The sequence below is a fragment of the Elaeis guineensis genome, chromosome 14 (assembly GCF_000442705.2).
Source record: "Elaeis guineensis isolate ETL-2024a chromosome 14, EG11, whole genome shotgun sequence".
NCBI lineage: Eukaryota > Viridiplantae > Streptophyta > Magnoliopsida > Arecales > Arecaceae > Elaeis > Elaeis guineensis.
This window is the reverse complement of record NC_026006.2, coordinates 65,777,623-65,791,239: the sequence shown is the minus strand read 5'-3', so window position 1 is coordinate 65,791,239 and position 13,617 is coordinate 65,777,623. Positions and strand designations below refer to the sequence as shown.

The following is a 13,617-nucleotide window of genomic DNA, read 5'->3' as shown; positions in this document are numbered from 1 at the left end:
TTTTTTAGATTTTATGAGATCTGTTCAGTCGTTATTTAATATTATTGATCGTAAGATAGTAAGAAATGACTGTATAGCTTTATACCAAGCAGAAAGGAAAAAATTATTTGATAATTTAAAAAATTAAGTTCTCGGATTAGTTTCACTACTGATATTTGGACATCAAATCAGAAAATTAGTTATATTTCTCTCACGGCACATTATATTGATTCTGACTTTATTCTGCATAAGAAGATAATTAGTTTAAGAAACTACCATACCCTCATACTAGTTTTGCAATTGAATATGCTTTGGAAAGTGTCTTCTTGAATGGAAACTAGATTCTAAAATATGTGCTATTACTTTAGATAATTACTCCACAAATGATGCCTGTAATTAGAAGGATTCAAGATCATTTTTCTTACGGAATATTATTTAATGGGGAGTATAGTCATATTAGATGCTGTGCACATATATTAAACATTATAGTTCAGGATGGGATGAAAATAATTCATGAAGCTATTGAATGATAAGAGAGATTATTAGATATGTATCTGCATCTCCATCTCGAATGCAAAGATTTAATGAAATTGCACAACATATGAGACTTCCTGTTAAAAAAGAGCTTAATTTGGATGTTGCTACAAGATGGAATTTCACTTATGAAATGTTGACTGATGCAATTACTTATAAAGATGTTTTTATTAGATATGCAACTGAACATTCATGCATATGTCCTAGCAATGATGAATGGAAACAAGCTGATGTAATTCTTAATTTTTAGAGACTTTCTAGATGCCACTAAAATATTTTCTGGTTACAAGTATCCCACATCTAATTTCTACGTAAAAGAAGTTTGAGGAATTAGGGCTTTATTGATGAATGGGAGTGTTGATACCATGATAATTATGATATACTAAAGCAGTTGACAAATGAGATGCAAAAGAAGTTCAACAAATATTGGTCTCAGTGCAATATTTTATTGGTCATCGCTTCTATTTTGGATCCGAGGTCAAAGTTGATATTTATAGAGTTTTGTTATCAAATGGCATTTGATGCAAAAAAGAGCAAGAAGAGATTGATGATATTCGTGCTTGTCTTTATAAATTTTATAATGAGTATGCAGATGCAACAAAAGTGCAGTCTTCTATAGGTTCAAGTGAGCTAGCAGCTGGTTTTGATGGACAAAAGGATATAAATTCAGTTTCTACTTTTAATTTGAGTAAAATAAAAATTTAATTTTTCTAATGAGGAGTTACTATCCTCATTTTAAAAGTTCTAATGAGGATAGAAAAATTAAAATGAGGTTAAAGTTAATTTTTCTAAAAAAATTTATAATTTTTATTTTAATTTTTTCATTTTTTCCCATTTTATTCACTTTTTTATGGCATTTTATTTTAATTTTTTTGAATTTAAATTAAAAATTTTATAATTTAACATTTTAATTTTAATTTTCTCCCATTTTTAACTTTTTAGCATTTTTTTAGGTATTTTTTTACTTTGTTTGGAATACTTTTAAAAAATTAAATTTAAATTAATTTAGTAATTTGAAATGATATTTTTTATTTGAATTATAATTAAAATTTTTATTTTTTTAAATTCAAATTATAATTTTTATTTTTGAATTAGAATTATAATTTTTATTTTTTTTCAATTCATTTTTTTTCTCTTTTTTTTATGGTGTTTTATATTTTTTTACACCAATTTTTTTCTTTTTTTCAGATATTTTTTTAAAAATATAATTTGAAATGGAGAGAATAATTTGAAATGATATTTTTTAATTAAATTAAAGTTAAATTTTTATTTTTTTAATTTTAATTTATAATTTTTATTTTTTTTCATTTTTTTTCTTTTTTCACATTTTTATGGAATTTTTTTATTTTTTTTAAATTTTTTTGAATTCAAATTAAAATTTTAATTTTTTATAATTTTAATTTTAATTTTAATTTTTTTTATTTTTATTATTTTTTTATTTTTATGATATTTATTTTTAGGTATTTTTTAATTTATTTGGAATATTTTTTAAAAAAATATATTTGAAATGGAGAAAGTAATTTGAAATGATGTTTCTTATTTTAATTAAAATTATAAATTTTATTTTTTTTAAATTTAAAATTATAATTTTTATTGTTTTATTTTTTTATTTTTTTTATTAAAAAATAAAATCATCAGATCAAATGATGTTTTATATTTTAAAAAATATTATTTAATTTGATATTTTTTTTTTGCATCTATGTGAAAATTTGGACGTGATAATGTCATTTTTGGACGACGTTTTATATTATTTATATTATTTTAATAAATAAATTAAAATTTAAATTATTTGATAAATAAATTTTATTTTAAATTAATATCGTAAAACACTCCACGTACGTGCCCGGTGACTGACCATCGAGGAGGACATAAAAAAAACAAATCCACGTGACACAAGAAGATAATATAAGCAACAGTGAGAACGCATACGCATGCAGTGACGTATTCTTCCCAATAAATAAAGCAGAAAAAAAAATCAGTGCGAGGAAACGTACGGCTTCCCAGTTGTTTATTTTGTCGAACTCAAGGAATCCCAGATCGAGGAGGCACAAAATCCATACTTAAGGAACCACAAAAAATATAATATTCGGCACTGGAAGCCAAGGGGTCAACCTTGAACTGGGCGGCTCCTGTTTTGGTTTAGAGATGCATAAAGGGCACTGTTTTTTGTCAGGATGATTTGATGGGCAGCTTGAAGAATTACGACTATTAAAAAAAAAAAGAATGCTCTATATTAGAAAAGAGTGCGTACATAGGAGCTTCCAGGATCTGACAGAAGATTAGTCAAATTAAAATTTATACCAGCTCTCTTCTAGAATAGTCATCACCACGTACAGTAGAGTTTTTTTTTTTTTTTGGATGGATATGTCAGCATGACATACGGCAAGTTTGCTGGAGGAGGTGATGAACCATGTCTCATGTTTCATAAATTCTGGAGTAGGATCAAAAATTGAACAGATAAATAGATAGATATATAAATTATATATTATTAAAATTTAACATCTTGAGATTCAGTTCATATTGAGCCCACAGTGAGATTCGCGGTGAAAAATGGAGTCCAACGAGACCAAGATTACCTCAAACGGAGCTCGGATGGAAGAGATACGAGCTTTTGAAGTCGGCACAAGATCCGAGGCGGCAGAGGATTGCCGGCAGTCGGTAGAGGACCGGCGGAGTGACGACGGCACGCAGCCCAGGTAGGGCCAACATGCGAGACGCACGGTTCAGGCAGGCGTACGGCCCAGCCCGTGCTCGGACCCGCGCGCGAGCGCGGACCGGCCCAGGCCCAGGCTCCTTGCCTGGGCCTGTACCCCGATCCACCATGGATCGAGCGGTCCATGGCGGACCGCGTGGGTATTTCTCACATGTTTCTCGTGGTCCACAATATTATTTTATGGACAGATAGCGATCGGACGGTCCAGGAAGTTTTCAGTCTTGATTCGACAGTTTAAGGACTTGATTTGACTTGTTTAGGAGACCTAAACCTAATCTAATTAGGTTTAAATCCTTGTTTAAGGCCTTTAAAAGGCCTGTGCCTCAACAGAGAAGGGTCTGTAGTCTGGTTTTGTCAGAGGACGCGCCGTACCGAGCCGTATGGAACCCCAGAGAAGAAAGGGAGGCTGAAGCGTTAAGAGAGAAAGAGCAGGAGGCTCCTGGACAGGGGACGCCAGGTACTTCAAGGTTTCAAGGGGTCTTCCAAGATGGAGAGCTTTTGTGAGAGAAACTTCTAATGAGAGAGAAATTGGGTGTACGAGGATTGAGAGTGAGATTTTTTCTTGTAAAATTTCTTTTTCATAGTAAAGTTTGCATGCCCCGTGGAGGCATGCCCTTTTATTGCTAATCCACATATTTTGATTGTTTTTGTTTTATTTTTTCTCTCTTCCTGCTGCATCGCATGGTACTAAAAAGGTCTTGAGAGATGGTGTCCTGACCAGACATCCACCCAACAAGTAGTATCAGAGCAAGGCGGTACAAGGATGCAGATTGCAGCGGCGGTGAGCAAGACTGAAGATGGAGAAGACAGAAACAATCAAGATGGAGATCAACAAGTTCGATGGTAAGAGAAATTTCTCCTTGTGGCAAGCAAGGGTGAAGGATGTGCTCATCCAACAAGGGTTGATCGATGCTCTCTTGTGCGATGAGAAGCCGACCACCATAGAGGTACGGGATTGGAAACGGCTACAGATGTAGGCGGTGAGCACCATCCGTATGTACCTGATGGATGAGGTGGTGATCCATGTGCTGAGCGAGACTTCTCCGATGGTGCTGTGATCGAAGCTCGAGGAGTTGTACATAATAAAGTCTCTCACCAACACTCTTTTTCTCTACAGGCAGTTCTACCAACTATGGATGACTGAGGGATAGAGCGTGCAGGAGCATCTGAGCCATTTTCAGAAGATCCTCACCGACCTCCTCAGCATTGATGAAAATGTTAAGGAGAAGACCAGGGCGATGGTTTTGCTGGCGTCGCTTCTCCCTTCGTACGAGTCCTTAAAGACAGCTCTTCTAGTGGGGAAGAGCACCATCAAGATGGACGAGGTCACCGCGACGATACTCCAGAACGAGGTTCTCAGGAGAGAGAACCCAGCTTCGAGCTCAGGTAGCGGTAGCTCAGCCTTGGTGGCTTCTGAAGGAGCAGGAGCCGGTAGACGGAGCGACAGGAGATCGCAAAGAGGGTGGTCCAAGTCCAGGAGGGACTTGAGCAAAATCAGGTGTTACCGGTGTGAGGAGTTGGGGCATCTAGCCAGAGATTGCCCTCAACTCAAAAATCGGATGGTGGCTGCTGTAGCGATGGCCGGCAGCGATTCAGATGGAGATGTCTTGGAGATATCTGATGAGGTATCTACTTCTTCCCAGCAGTGAACATTAGATTCTGCATACCCCTATCATGTATATTGCAGAGAAAAGTAGTTTGACTCCCTGAAAAACAATGAGGGCACTGTATATCTGCCGAATGGATCGAGCTGTACGATCAGAGGTATTGGGATGATCAACTGGAGGACACATGACGGTGCAGTGAAAAGATTGGGGGAGGTCCGATACATACCCAATTTCAGGCGGAATCTTATCTCACTTAGCAGACTGGATTCGAGAGGCTACAGGACGGTAGCTAGTAGAGGAATCCTGAGGGTGCTACACGGCGATAGGATTGTGCTGAAGGGAAAGAAGGGGAGCAGAAGATATTATTACTTGGTAGGAAGTCCAGTGTGAGGTGAAGCTTCGGGAGCCAGATGGAGCCTAGAGCGAGGTGGAGCTCCAGGAGGCGGATCGGGCACGAGACAGGAAACTCGGGAGGACGAGAGGCGACGTCGCAAGGTGAGATTCCTATTGCCGCAGGATGATGCCCCGAGCATGTCTCAGGTCAGGAGGAGCACAGCATACGACGGAGATGGGATCGAGTAGCTTGGCTGGACTCCCATGTTTTTCCATCCATGATCAGCAGGCGATTGCCCCAGGATATGGAGGCGAAGAGATCCAGAAGCTCTCGGAGTTTGGAGGAGGCCGAATATCGAGTCGAGATAGAGATTGTTAGGATTTGACGTCTTGAGATTTAGCCCATATTGAGCTCACAGCGAGGTTCGCGATAAAAAATGAAGTCCAACGAGATCAAGATCATCTCAAACGGAGCTCGGATGGAGGAGATACAAGCTTTTGAAATCGGCACGAGACTCGAGGCGGTGGAGGACCGCCAGCGGAACGGTGGCGGTGTGGCCCAGGCGGGGCCAACGCGCGACCCAGGAGCACAGCCCAGCCGGGCGCACGGCCCAGGCGGGCGCGTAGCCCAGCCCGTGCTCGAGCCCGCGTGCGGGTGCGGCCCAGGCCCAAGCGCCTTGCCTGGGCCTGTACCCCGATCCACTGTGGACTGGGCGGTCCATGGCGGACTGCGTGGACCGCGTGGGCATTTCTCACGCATTTCTCAGGGTCCACGACATTATTTCGTGGACCGATCGCGATCAGACAGTCCAGGGAGTTTCCGATCTTGATTCGACGGTTCAGGGGCTTGATTTGGCTTGTTTAAGAGATCTAAACCTAATCTAATTAGGTTTAAACCCTTGTTTAAGGCCTTTAAAAGGCCTGTATCTCAACAGAGAAGGATCTGTGGTCTGGTTTTGCCGGAGGACGCGCCGTATGGAGTCGTACGGAACCCCAGAGAAGAAAGGAAGGCTGAAGCGCTGAGAGAGAAAGAGCAGGAGGCTCCTGGACAGCGGATACCAAGCACTTCAGAAGTTCAAGGGGTCTTCCAAGATGAAAGCTTTTGTGAGGAAAACTTCTAGTGAGAGAGAAATTGGGTGTACGAGGATTGAGGGTGAGATCTCTTCTTGTAAAATTTCTTTTTCATAGTGAAGTTTGCATATCCCATGGAGGCAAGTCCTTTTGTGGCTGATCCACGTATTTTGATTGTTTTTGTTTTGTTTCTTCTTTCTTCCTGCTGCATCGTGTGGTACTGAAAAAATCTTGAGAGGTAGTGTCCTGGCCAAACATCTACCCAACATATATATTTTTTTTTTCATAATCATACATATTTAATGATTTGCAGAAATCAGATTTTATTTTTTTTGTATTTGTTCTTTGTTTGTTGATGATGAGTTTTTTTAAATTTTATCCAATGTTTTTTTACATTTTCTTGCTTTTTTTTTTTTTTTTTTTTTTGTTGTTGTTTGTGTTTATTTCAGGAGAGAATAGGATATGGTAGCTGACCTTGGACCTCGAATTTTAAATATATAACTATCATAAACCCACATGCATGCAAAGATGTATCTCCCGTCCCAAATTTTACTTAACCTCCTTATAGTACTTATTGCACAAGTGGGGCCAATTGACCCGAGAGAAAAGCAGATACAGGCATTCTATGCTTGCATGCATGTAACCATGTTGAATATAATAATTATTCTGAAATTCAACCAACTCTTTGACTACAGTTAGAACTTTTACTTTGATATGGCCTTTTTTTTTTTTTTTTTTTTTTTTTTTTTTTTCTGTGACATGCCTGTTTGACTCGAAGATATGTAACTCATGCGCAATAATATTGTATGGTTGCACGCACTGTCAGCTTTATAGTGCTCCATTTATTTGTTTCGTGTATGGCCTGCTAAATTGATTTGTGACAACCGACAAGTGTTAAAAAAAAAAAATGCTACCTTAGGAAAGTACTGTGAGTGACAACTTATCAAGTCTAACTTGTGTTACTCTTTCTGTCTTTCAACCACTATTAAAGAAAAAGAGGCAGCTATTCTTGTCACCTTTCAGGAAGAAAAATAGAGATGCTAGTCCAGCCTGTTATATTTGAAGGATACTGCTCATGCGGATGAAAAACATATGCGCGACGACTTATTAAAGGGCATACATGCATGTATGTTATTTTAGTTGGACTTTGTTTCAAAATATAAACGTGGGATCCTCTCACCTTCTTACAAATAAAGTCATGTTTCCCGTCAGATGGATTATCCCTTCTGTGCATCGGTGCATGAGATTATTGTGTCTGGCTGCTATCACTTATGTCAATTTCTGCATGGATCCCCTATAGGTAGCAAGAGGTAAACAGCCCATACGATGAGGCTAAGGTACCATGTCAGCGTCTTCGTAGACTTCGGCTGATATGGCGCAAGCTCTGTATACAGACTGCAGACCATCCGTACATGCGAACCGAGGGTGGTAACAATCCCCATGGACATGACCTGAGAGTTATCCCCGCCCGCCATGTCGCTCACGTTCATAAGTTTGCGAGATGCTGGGTTGGTCGCAAACGGTGCTCCCGAGAACTGGATGAATTCTCGTGCATCCTCTCATAATCTCAAATTTATTTATATATGTGCGTGTGCGTGTGCGTGTGTGAATGGAAAATCCGCAGTCTTTGTTCACGGGGATAGGGGGCCTCCCCACGTAATATATATGAATTTGAAAAATTTCTGAAGGAGACGCCAGCCGGCTGCTGGCGGGTACACCACATCTCATTCTTTTGACATCTAATCCAATGAAGACGCCGATGCACCTATAATGTGGGCCGCAGCACAATCACGCCACGGATACTCCTAGCTTTTGAGCCATGCCGTGGTCCGTCCCTCGCCCGACCAGGCTTCTCACGTGATTTGACAAGCCTCCCAAAATGGCTAGCTAGAGCCAATTGGGAACAGAGACCGAGCTCGCGCCGATAGTGTTGTTACGCTGCGCATGCGGCCCAGCAGCAACAATCGTCAACCGGCTTCAGCCAGCAACCCTCGGCTATTTCCACATTCCCGTCCGATACGAAGAGCAGCTACATCACCACCACACACAGACATATCCCAACCCGCTCGCTTTCCATCACAACCGTTTGCACTGAAGAGAATCAATGAAGGACCATGCCGAGAATACCGAAATCTATCATTGAGAAAATCCCAATCACTCGTTCCACATAAAAACAAAGCAAGCCGAGACATACAACCAGGGACACCGTCAGTTTTATCGCCAAGGGAGCCGATCAATAATGAAGGTACAATGTCACGTTAGCCAAAAGCAGGGCCCCGCTGGAATCCATTAAGATAAAGAAAAGGAAACCCACAACAAGGAGCCAGGAAGCCAGCCAAAAGACTTTGCTCGGAGCCAGAATAGCCGCTGGCCGGTCTCTCTTCTTTCAAATCCTAGTACCGTCCATGGCAAATGAAAAAAAAGAAAGCTACATTCAAGGACACCCACAAAGTACCAGTAGTAGGCCAAAAGCTAATCTCCATCACGGCCATCCACTTAACTCATCAGCAGCGGACGAGCCCAAGATATTCAACTCGTCCAAATATGAATATGACAGTGAGAATATGGCAAACAAAACGCATACAAGGGATAAAAAACCTGAACTCGCACCATGGAAAATTTGAAAACAGAGCACCATCCCCGTGTTATTACTTCGCAGATGGCTACCCTCTGCCACTCCCTCGGAGATGTCGGTGGTCTAGAGCATACATACACTGGTCCAAGCACATGGATTTCAGCTCCTGAATCGAAAATTGGATGGAGCCGGTAGGCTGAACTGGGAATGCAGGGTTGCCGAAGGAGGAGGCAGCGAGGAAGGATGGGCAGATGTAACAGCAGTAGTTGAGAATCCTGATGATGCTGCAGAAGAGAACAGCGGCAATGGAGTAGGGCCATGCATCTGCCACGCCCAGGCGGGTAGAGCTTGAGAACCAACCTCAAGCCTCTTCTCTCTTGCTCCTTCCTGTAATCATAGGCAGCAACTAATCAGATGTAAATAAATGATACAAGGAAAAACAGAGCATGTCGCTTGCATATTATGAAAGCTCAAGATCTATGTAACTTGCAACAGATGACTGTCAACAGAAAAACATTGTAATGTTATGACTTATGAGCTACAATTATCCTTGAACTGAATATGGTTGCTCTGTAAAACACTTGGGCTACAATAAAGATACTTTAAGAGACACTTTACCATCTAGGCTGAAGCCAAACTGATAAAACCATCAGAAAAGACCGCTAAATTTTTTACCCTGAACAATGTTACAGATGCCCCCCTTTCCTGCACCCACTCATTATGGAAATTGACAAGAAGAGTGACGACATAGGACACCCTCCCAACGAGGGGATACGTCAACAAGGTTAGCATAACCCCACCTCGGAGGTAACTGGCTCTAAAGTACTAGTTCATTTAGAAAATTTCAGACTGACATCTCAGATGCATGATATATACACATTTCACACCTAAAGGAGGATGAGATAGGTCTTAAGGATCTGGTTCCACTAAAATAAAAAGTTACCAGAAAATTGTATGTCGTGTCATTGGGTATCTATAGCTAGACAAGTTATCCCACCTTGTAATCAGATGCTCGCGAATGAGAATTTTTGACCAACAAAAACTTATAGCATTTCTACAAGCTGTTGGGTGGTTCAGAATGCCAACTACCAGATGTTGATTTCAGGGAACCGTTTCAGATGCAAGTACCACTAGCTTTACTAAATTTACAAAGCTCAGCCATATAAAATTGGGATGGCAAAAGACCAAGCAGAATAACCAACAGATCTTGCTGATCTCTAAAACCATATGCAATATGATGAACCTAGATGCTAAAATATGGTTAAATTTCAAAATCTAAACCAACAGTTTTTGCAATAGCAGACAATGTGAAATCAGCTATTTTTTTAGGAAAAAAAAGGAGATCAAGCTAATCTTAATTGACATTTAGCGAAAGAGAACTTGCGATAAAAGGAAATAAATTGTAAAACATTACCTCAATGGTAGGAAAGAGAGCTGGGCGTTGAGCAGTCCATACATGATGCGGCTGACCAGCCAATTGGGAAGACGTGCTGTCAATCTATAGCAAGACAACGAGCAGTCAGTATCAATAGTTATCAAACAGCATTCTGGTATTAAATACGTCCATTAGCTTTTATAAATCAAAGGCATTTGTAGGTATCCAAAAACTAATGCGAGTGGTGCGGCACCAAATAAAAAACCAGTAAGGTAATAGGGCACTGGTAGTAAATTCCAGAGTATCCTAACTTCTTAATCTTTACAAAGAAAAATATCATAGCAAGACAACAATATTGGATGAAAAACTGAATGCAAACGAAGGGATGAATGAGCACGTCAGTCAACACCAGGCCAAATGATCTTGGAAGTCCATTTCTTGTCCTTCTTATACGAGGATTCTTTTCCTGATCTATCTTTGTTTTTTATTCTAATTCTAATTGGAATAGTTTGCCTTTTAGTACTGGCCTATTTTAGTTAGGTTGAGCTTTAATCTTAATATATTTAGGTTTGCTTTTTTAGTTGAAGTGGGATATTGATTAGCTTTGAGCAGGAGATGTTGATATTTTTGTCTTTTAGTGAAAAGAGAGTGTGGTTTTATAAATAGGGAAAGAATTATTTTCGACAGGGTAAGGAAGCCGAACTCTTTATTTGGATTTTTAGTTTCTTTTGAACAAATTTATTTTTTCTCTATCAATTTTTTTTTTCCAATATTTTTACTTGATTTATTTGGTGTTTGTTCCAGATCCTAGGCCAGCACGGTGGATCTACTCCACATAGCATGCCGTTATACAAATAACACATGTTTTATGAAAGGGAGCAAAGAGATTCTCAGTTCCTTCAAGTGTGAGAAGAGATGGTTGAAAAGCAAAAAAAAAATGATCGCAGCAAATTAATTACCGTTACTTTCTTGGCATCAGAAGATTCAAGCAAGCCATAGTGGAATTGGATGCCTATTGAATTGTGATCCTTCTTTGGACTATGGGCAACAGGTTGAGAAATCCTCAAGTTCAGATCAACATCATGGCCAGTTGCTATATCAAAAAGATTCACAGTCCACAAATCAATTCATCACAGCTGATTAATTAATTTTCATGAATGAATATAGCAACCTCTTACTCCAAAGAACATAAACAAAGAGATTACTATTTGCAGATGATACCTTCACTATTAGCCTCAGTAAGCAGTTCTCCTTCATAGGTGCTGGGCTCAAAATTGGTAACAGCATCCCTTCCATTACATTTTATAGCTGCCTTGTCATAAGCCCTGATATTGAAAAAATAACAAAGAAACGGAAAAAAAGAGATTCATGTTCGAATGGAGCCCTGTTGAAGTCAACAGTAAGCTAAGAGATTCATTGTCAGCATTGAAAAAAATCCATGCTCAATAGGACCTTGCAGCTTCTATTTCGCTGTCGAATAGCCCAAGATATATGTACCTGCACGCAAGTATTGTATTCTTAATCGGTAAAGGTTGGGTCTCCACGTTCTTTTTTATTTCTCTAAGAACCAGGACAGTTTAACATATCTAGTCATACAGCTTAAGGTGCTTTGACCAAACAGATAGAACCACGGATCTCAAGCTTCAAGACCCAATATCTTATCAGCAAGGACTCACATGCAAGAGCAAAATCTAAGTCCGATAACAAGGAGGAAATGGAACAAACTACAGAACAAAAGAGGCATAAAGAAAGAATTGCTCACTTCTTCCCCAGGAATTGTCCCATGCGAGCCTCCCAGCGGCCGCACTTGTGAAGGGTCACACCTCTGTATTTTGAACTTCCCCTAGAGAACCCAGTGCTCTGGCGACGTAGTATGTGCACAAATTCCTCCTTTGTAAGATTCCTCGTCTGATCAACAAGAAGAATCCAGAGTAGATAAGCCACAATCCTCCTATTGGACAAGCTATATCAATAAATTTCTGGTGTTTGATTACCTGTTTCAGATCTTCCTCATAGTCAACAAGATTGAAATTGATGTCAGCGTCAACTCCTCGAAACTTAATCGCAGCTCGATCATATGCCCTGCAATTAGAACACGAATCCAAATTTAATTTTAACTAATCAAAAAAAGACCAATACCAACAGGGTTCAACATAAACAGAACTCAGTTTCAACCTGGCTGCAGCTTGAGCAGTGTCGAAACCTCCTATAAAATCCAAGCCAATAAAAAACATATAAAAGCAGAGCACATCAGATGAACAGGAAACAAATATCCGATCATCAAAAAGAATTGTCCGAATTAACTTACCCAAATAAACCTGTTTCCCACAATCCCTGCAAAACAATTTCTGGATCAATCATAACTGGAACCCAAAAAAAAAAATCACAAAATTGAAGAAAAATAGTAAATTAACCAGATGTGAGATTCCCATCGCCCGGTCCTCCGGTAGAACGTGACTCCCCGGTATTGAGAGCTCCGAGAGCGAGGCCCCCTTCTACTCTTCTTGACATGCTGCTGCTGCTGCAAACCCTGACGTCCGCTGGATTGCCGGACTGGCTGAAGCGGAGATCCAATAAATGCTGCCTGGATGATGCGGACGAAGATGCCGCTACCGCCGGTAGCTGGGGCCATTCAGGAACCGCCGGTGAAGCCGGAGGAAAGAGCTGCCTGGTGAGGAAGTTGGATTCCAGCGAGACATTATTTACACGCCCCTTGATCTCCTCTTCCATCTCGTTCTCTCCTTCCGCGGACGCTGAGACCCTCAGGATGCCAAACTGGAAGCCGGCGGCCGGCCTGGTAGAACACGAGTCGTCATCGGGGGCGTTGCTGGAGGCCTCGGCATTGAGAACGGAGGAGTTGGAGGTCCCGGAGTCCTCATCGGGGAGCGGCTTCTCCTGGAAAGCCAACGACTCGCCTGAGGACGCAAGGTTAAGATCCAACATCATCATCCTTCCTCAAGAATCCGATCGCAATCAAGATTTCGATTTCTCAAGAATCCGATCAAATTCTACCCTCTCCTCCAAAAGCCTCTCTTCTCGTCTAGGGTATCGCTTGTCGCCTACTTGCGGAAGAATAGCCAGAGCAAATAGAGGTAGAAGCAGGATAAGGCGGAGTCGTTCTTACGGAACATTTGGCTTCCCACTTCACCACCAGCGATGTCTCCAGATCTTCCAACACATGGACCAGATGGTCTCCGCTCTCCCTCTCTTTGTGTCTCCTCCTTCTCTCCTGTGTTCTTTCTAGCCTCTTATCTCCCAGCTAGAGAGTAGACATCAAGAACTAGCAAAACGGACACAAAACCCTCGATATTAGATCCAATCGGAAATCCTTGATCAGAAACAAAGCAAGAAACAAAGAGAAGCACATGGCCATTTGGGATTCGATCTCCAAGAAAAGATAAAAAGAAATAACAACGAAAGCAGAGGAGGA

The 13,617-nt window shown here is 40.5% G+C and overlaps 1 protein-coding gene across 1 annotated transcript; it reads right to left on the bottom strand.

The window, feature by feature from the left end:
• Positions 1–8,698: 8,698 nt before the first annotated feature.
• Positions 8,699–13,383, bottom strand: LOC105044670 (APETALA2-like protein 3). Its single transcript, XM_073248367.1, is given in 11 exon segments — positions 8,699–9,199; positions 10,227–10,310; positions 11,147–11,280; positions 11,409–11,512; positions 11,640–11,684; positions 11,950–12,095; positions 12,182–12,269; positions 12,363–12,393; positions 12,496–12,521; positions 12,602–12,713; positions 12,716–13,383. Coding segments are annotated over 11 exon segments (1,419 nt in total). The 5' UTR covers positions 13,137–13,383; the 3' UTR covers positions 8,699–8,971.
• Between the last annotated feature and the right edge of the window lie 234 nt (positions 13,384–13,617).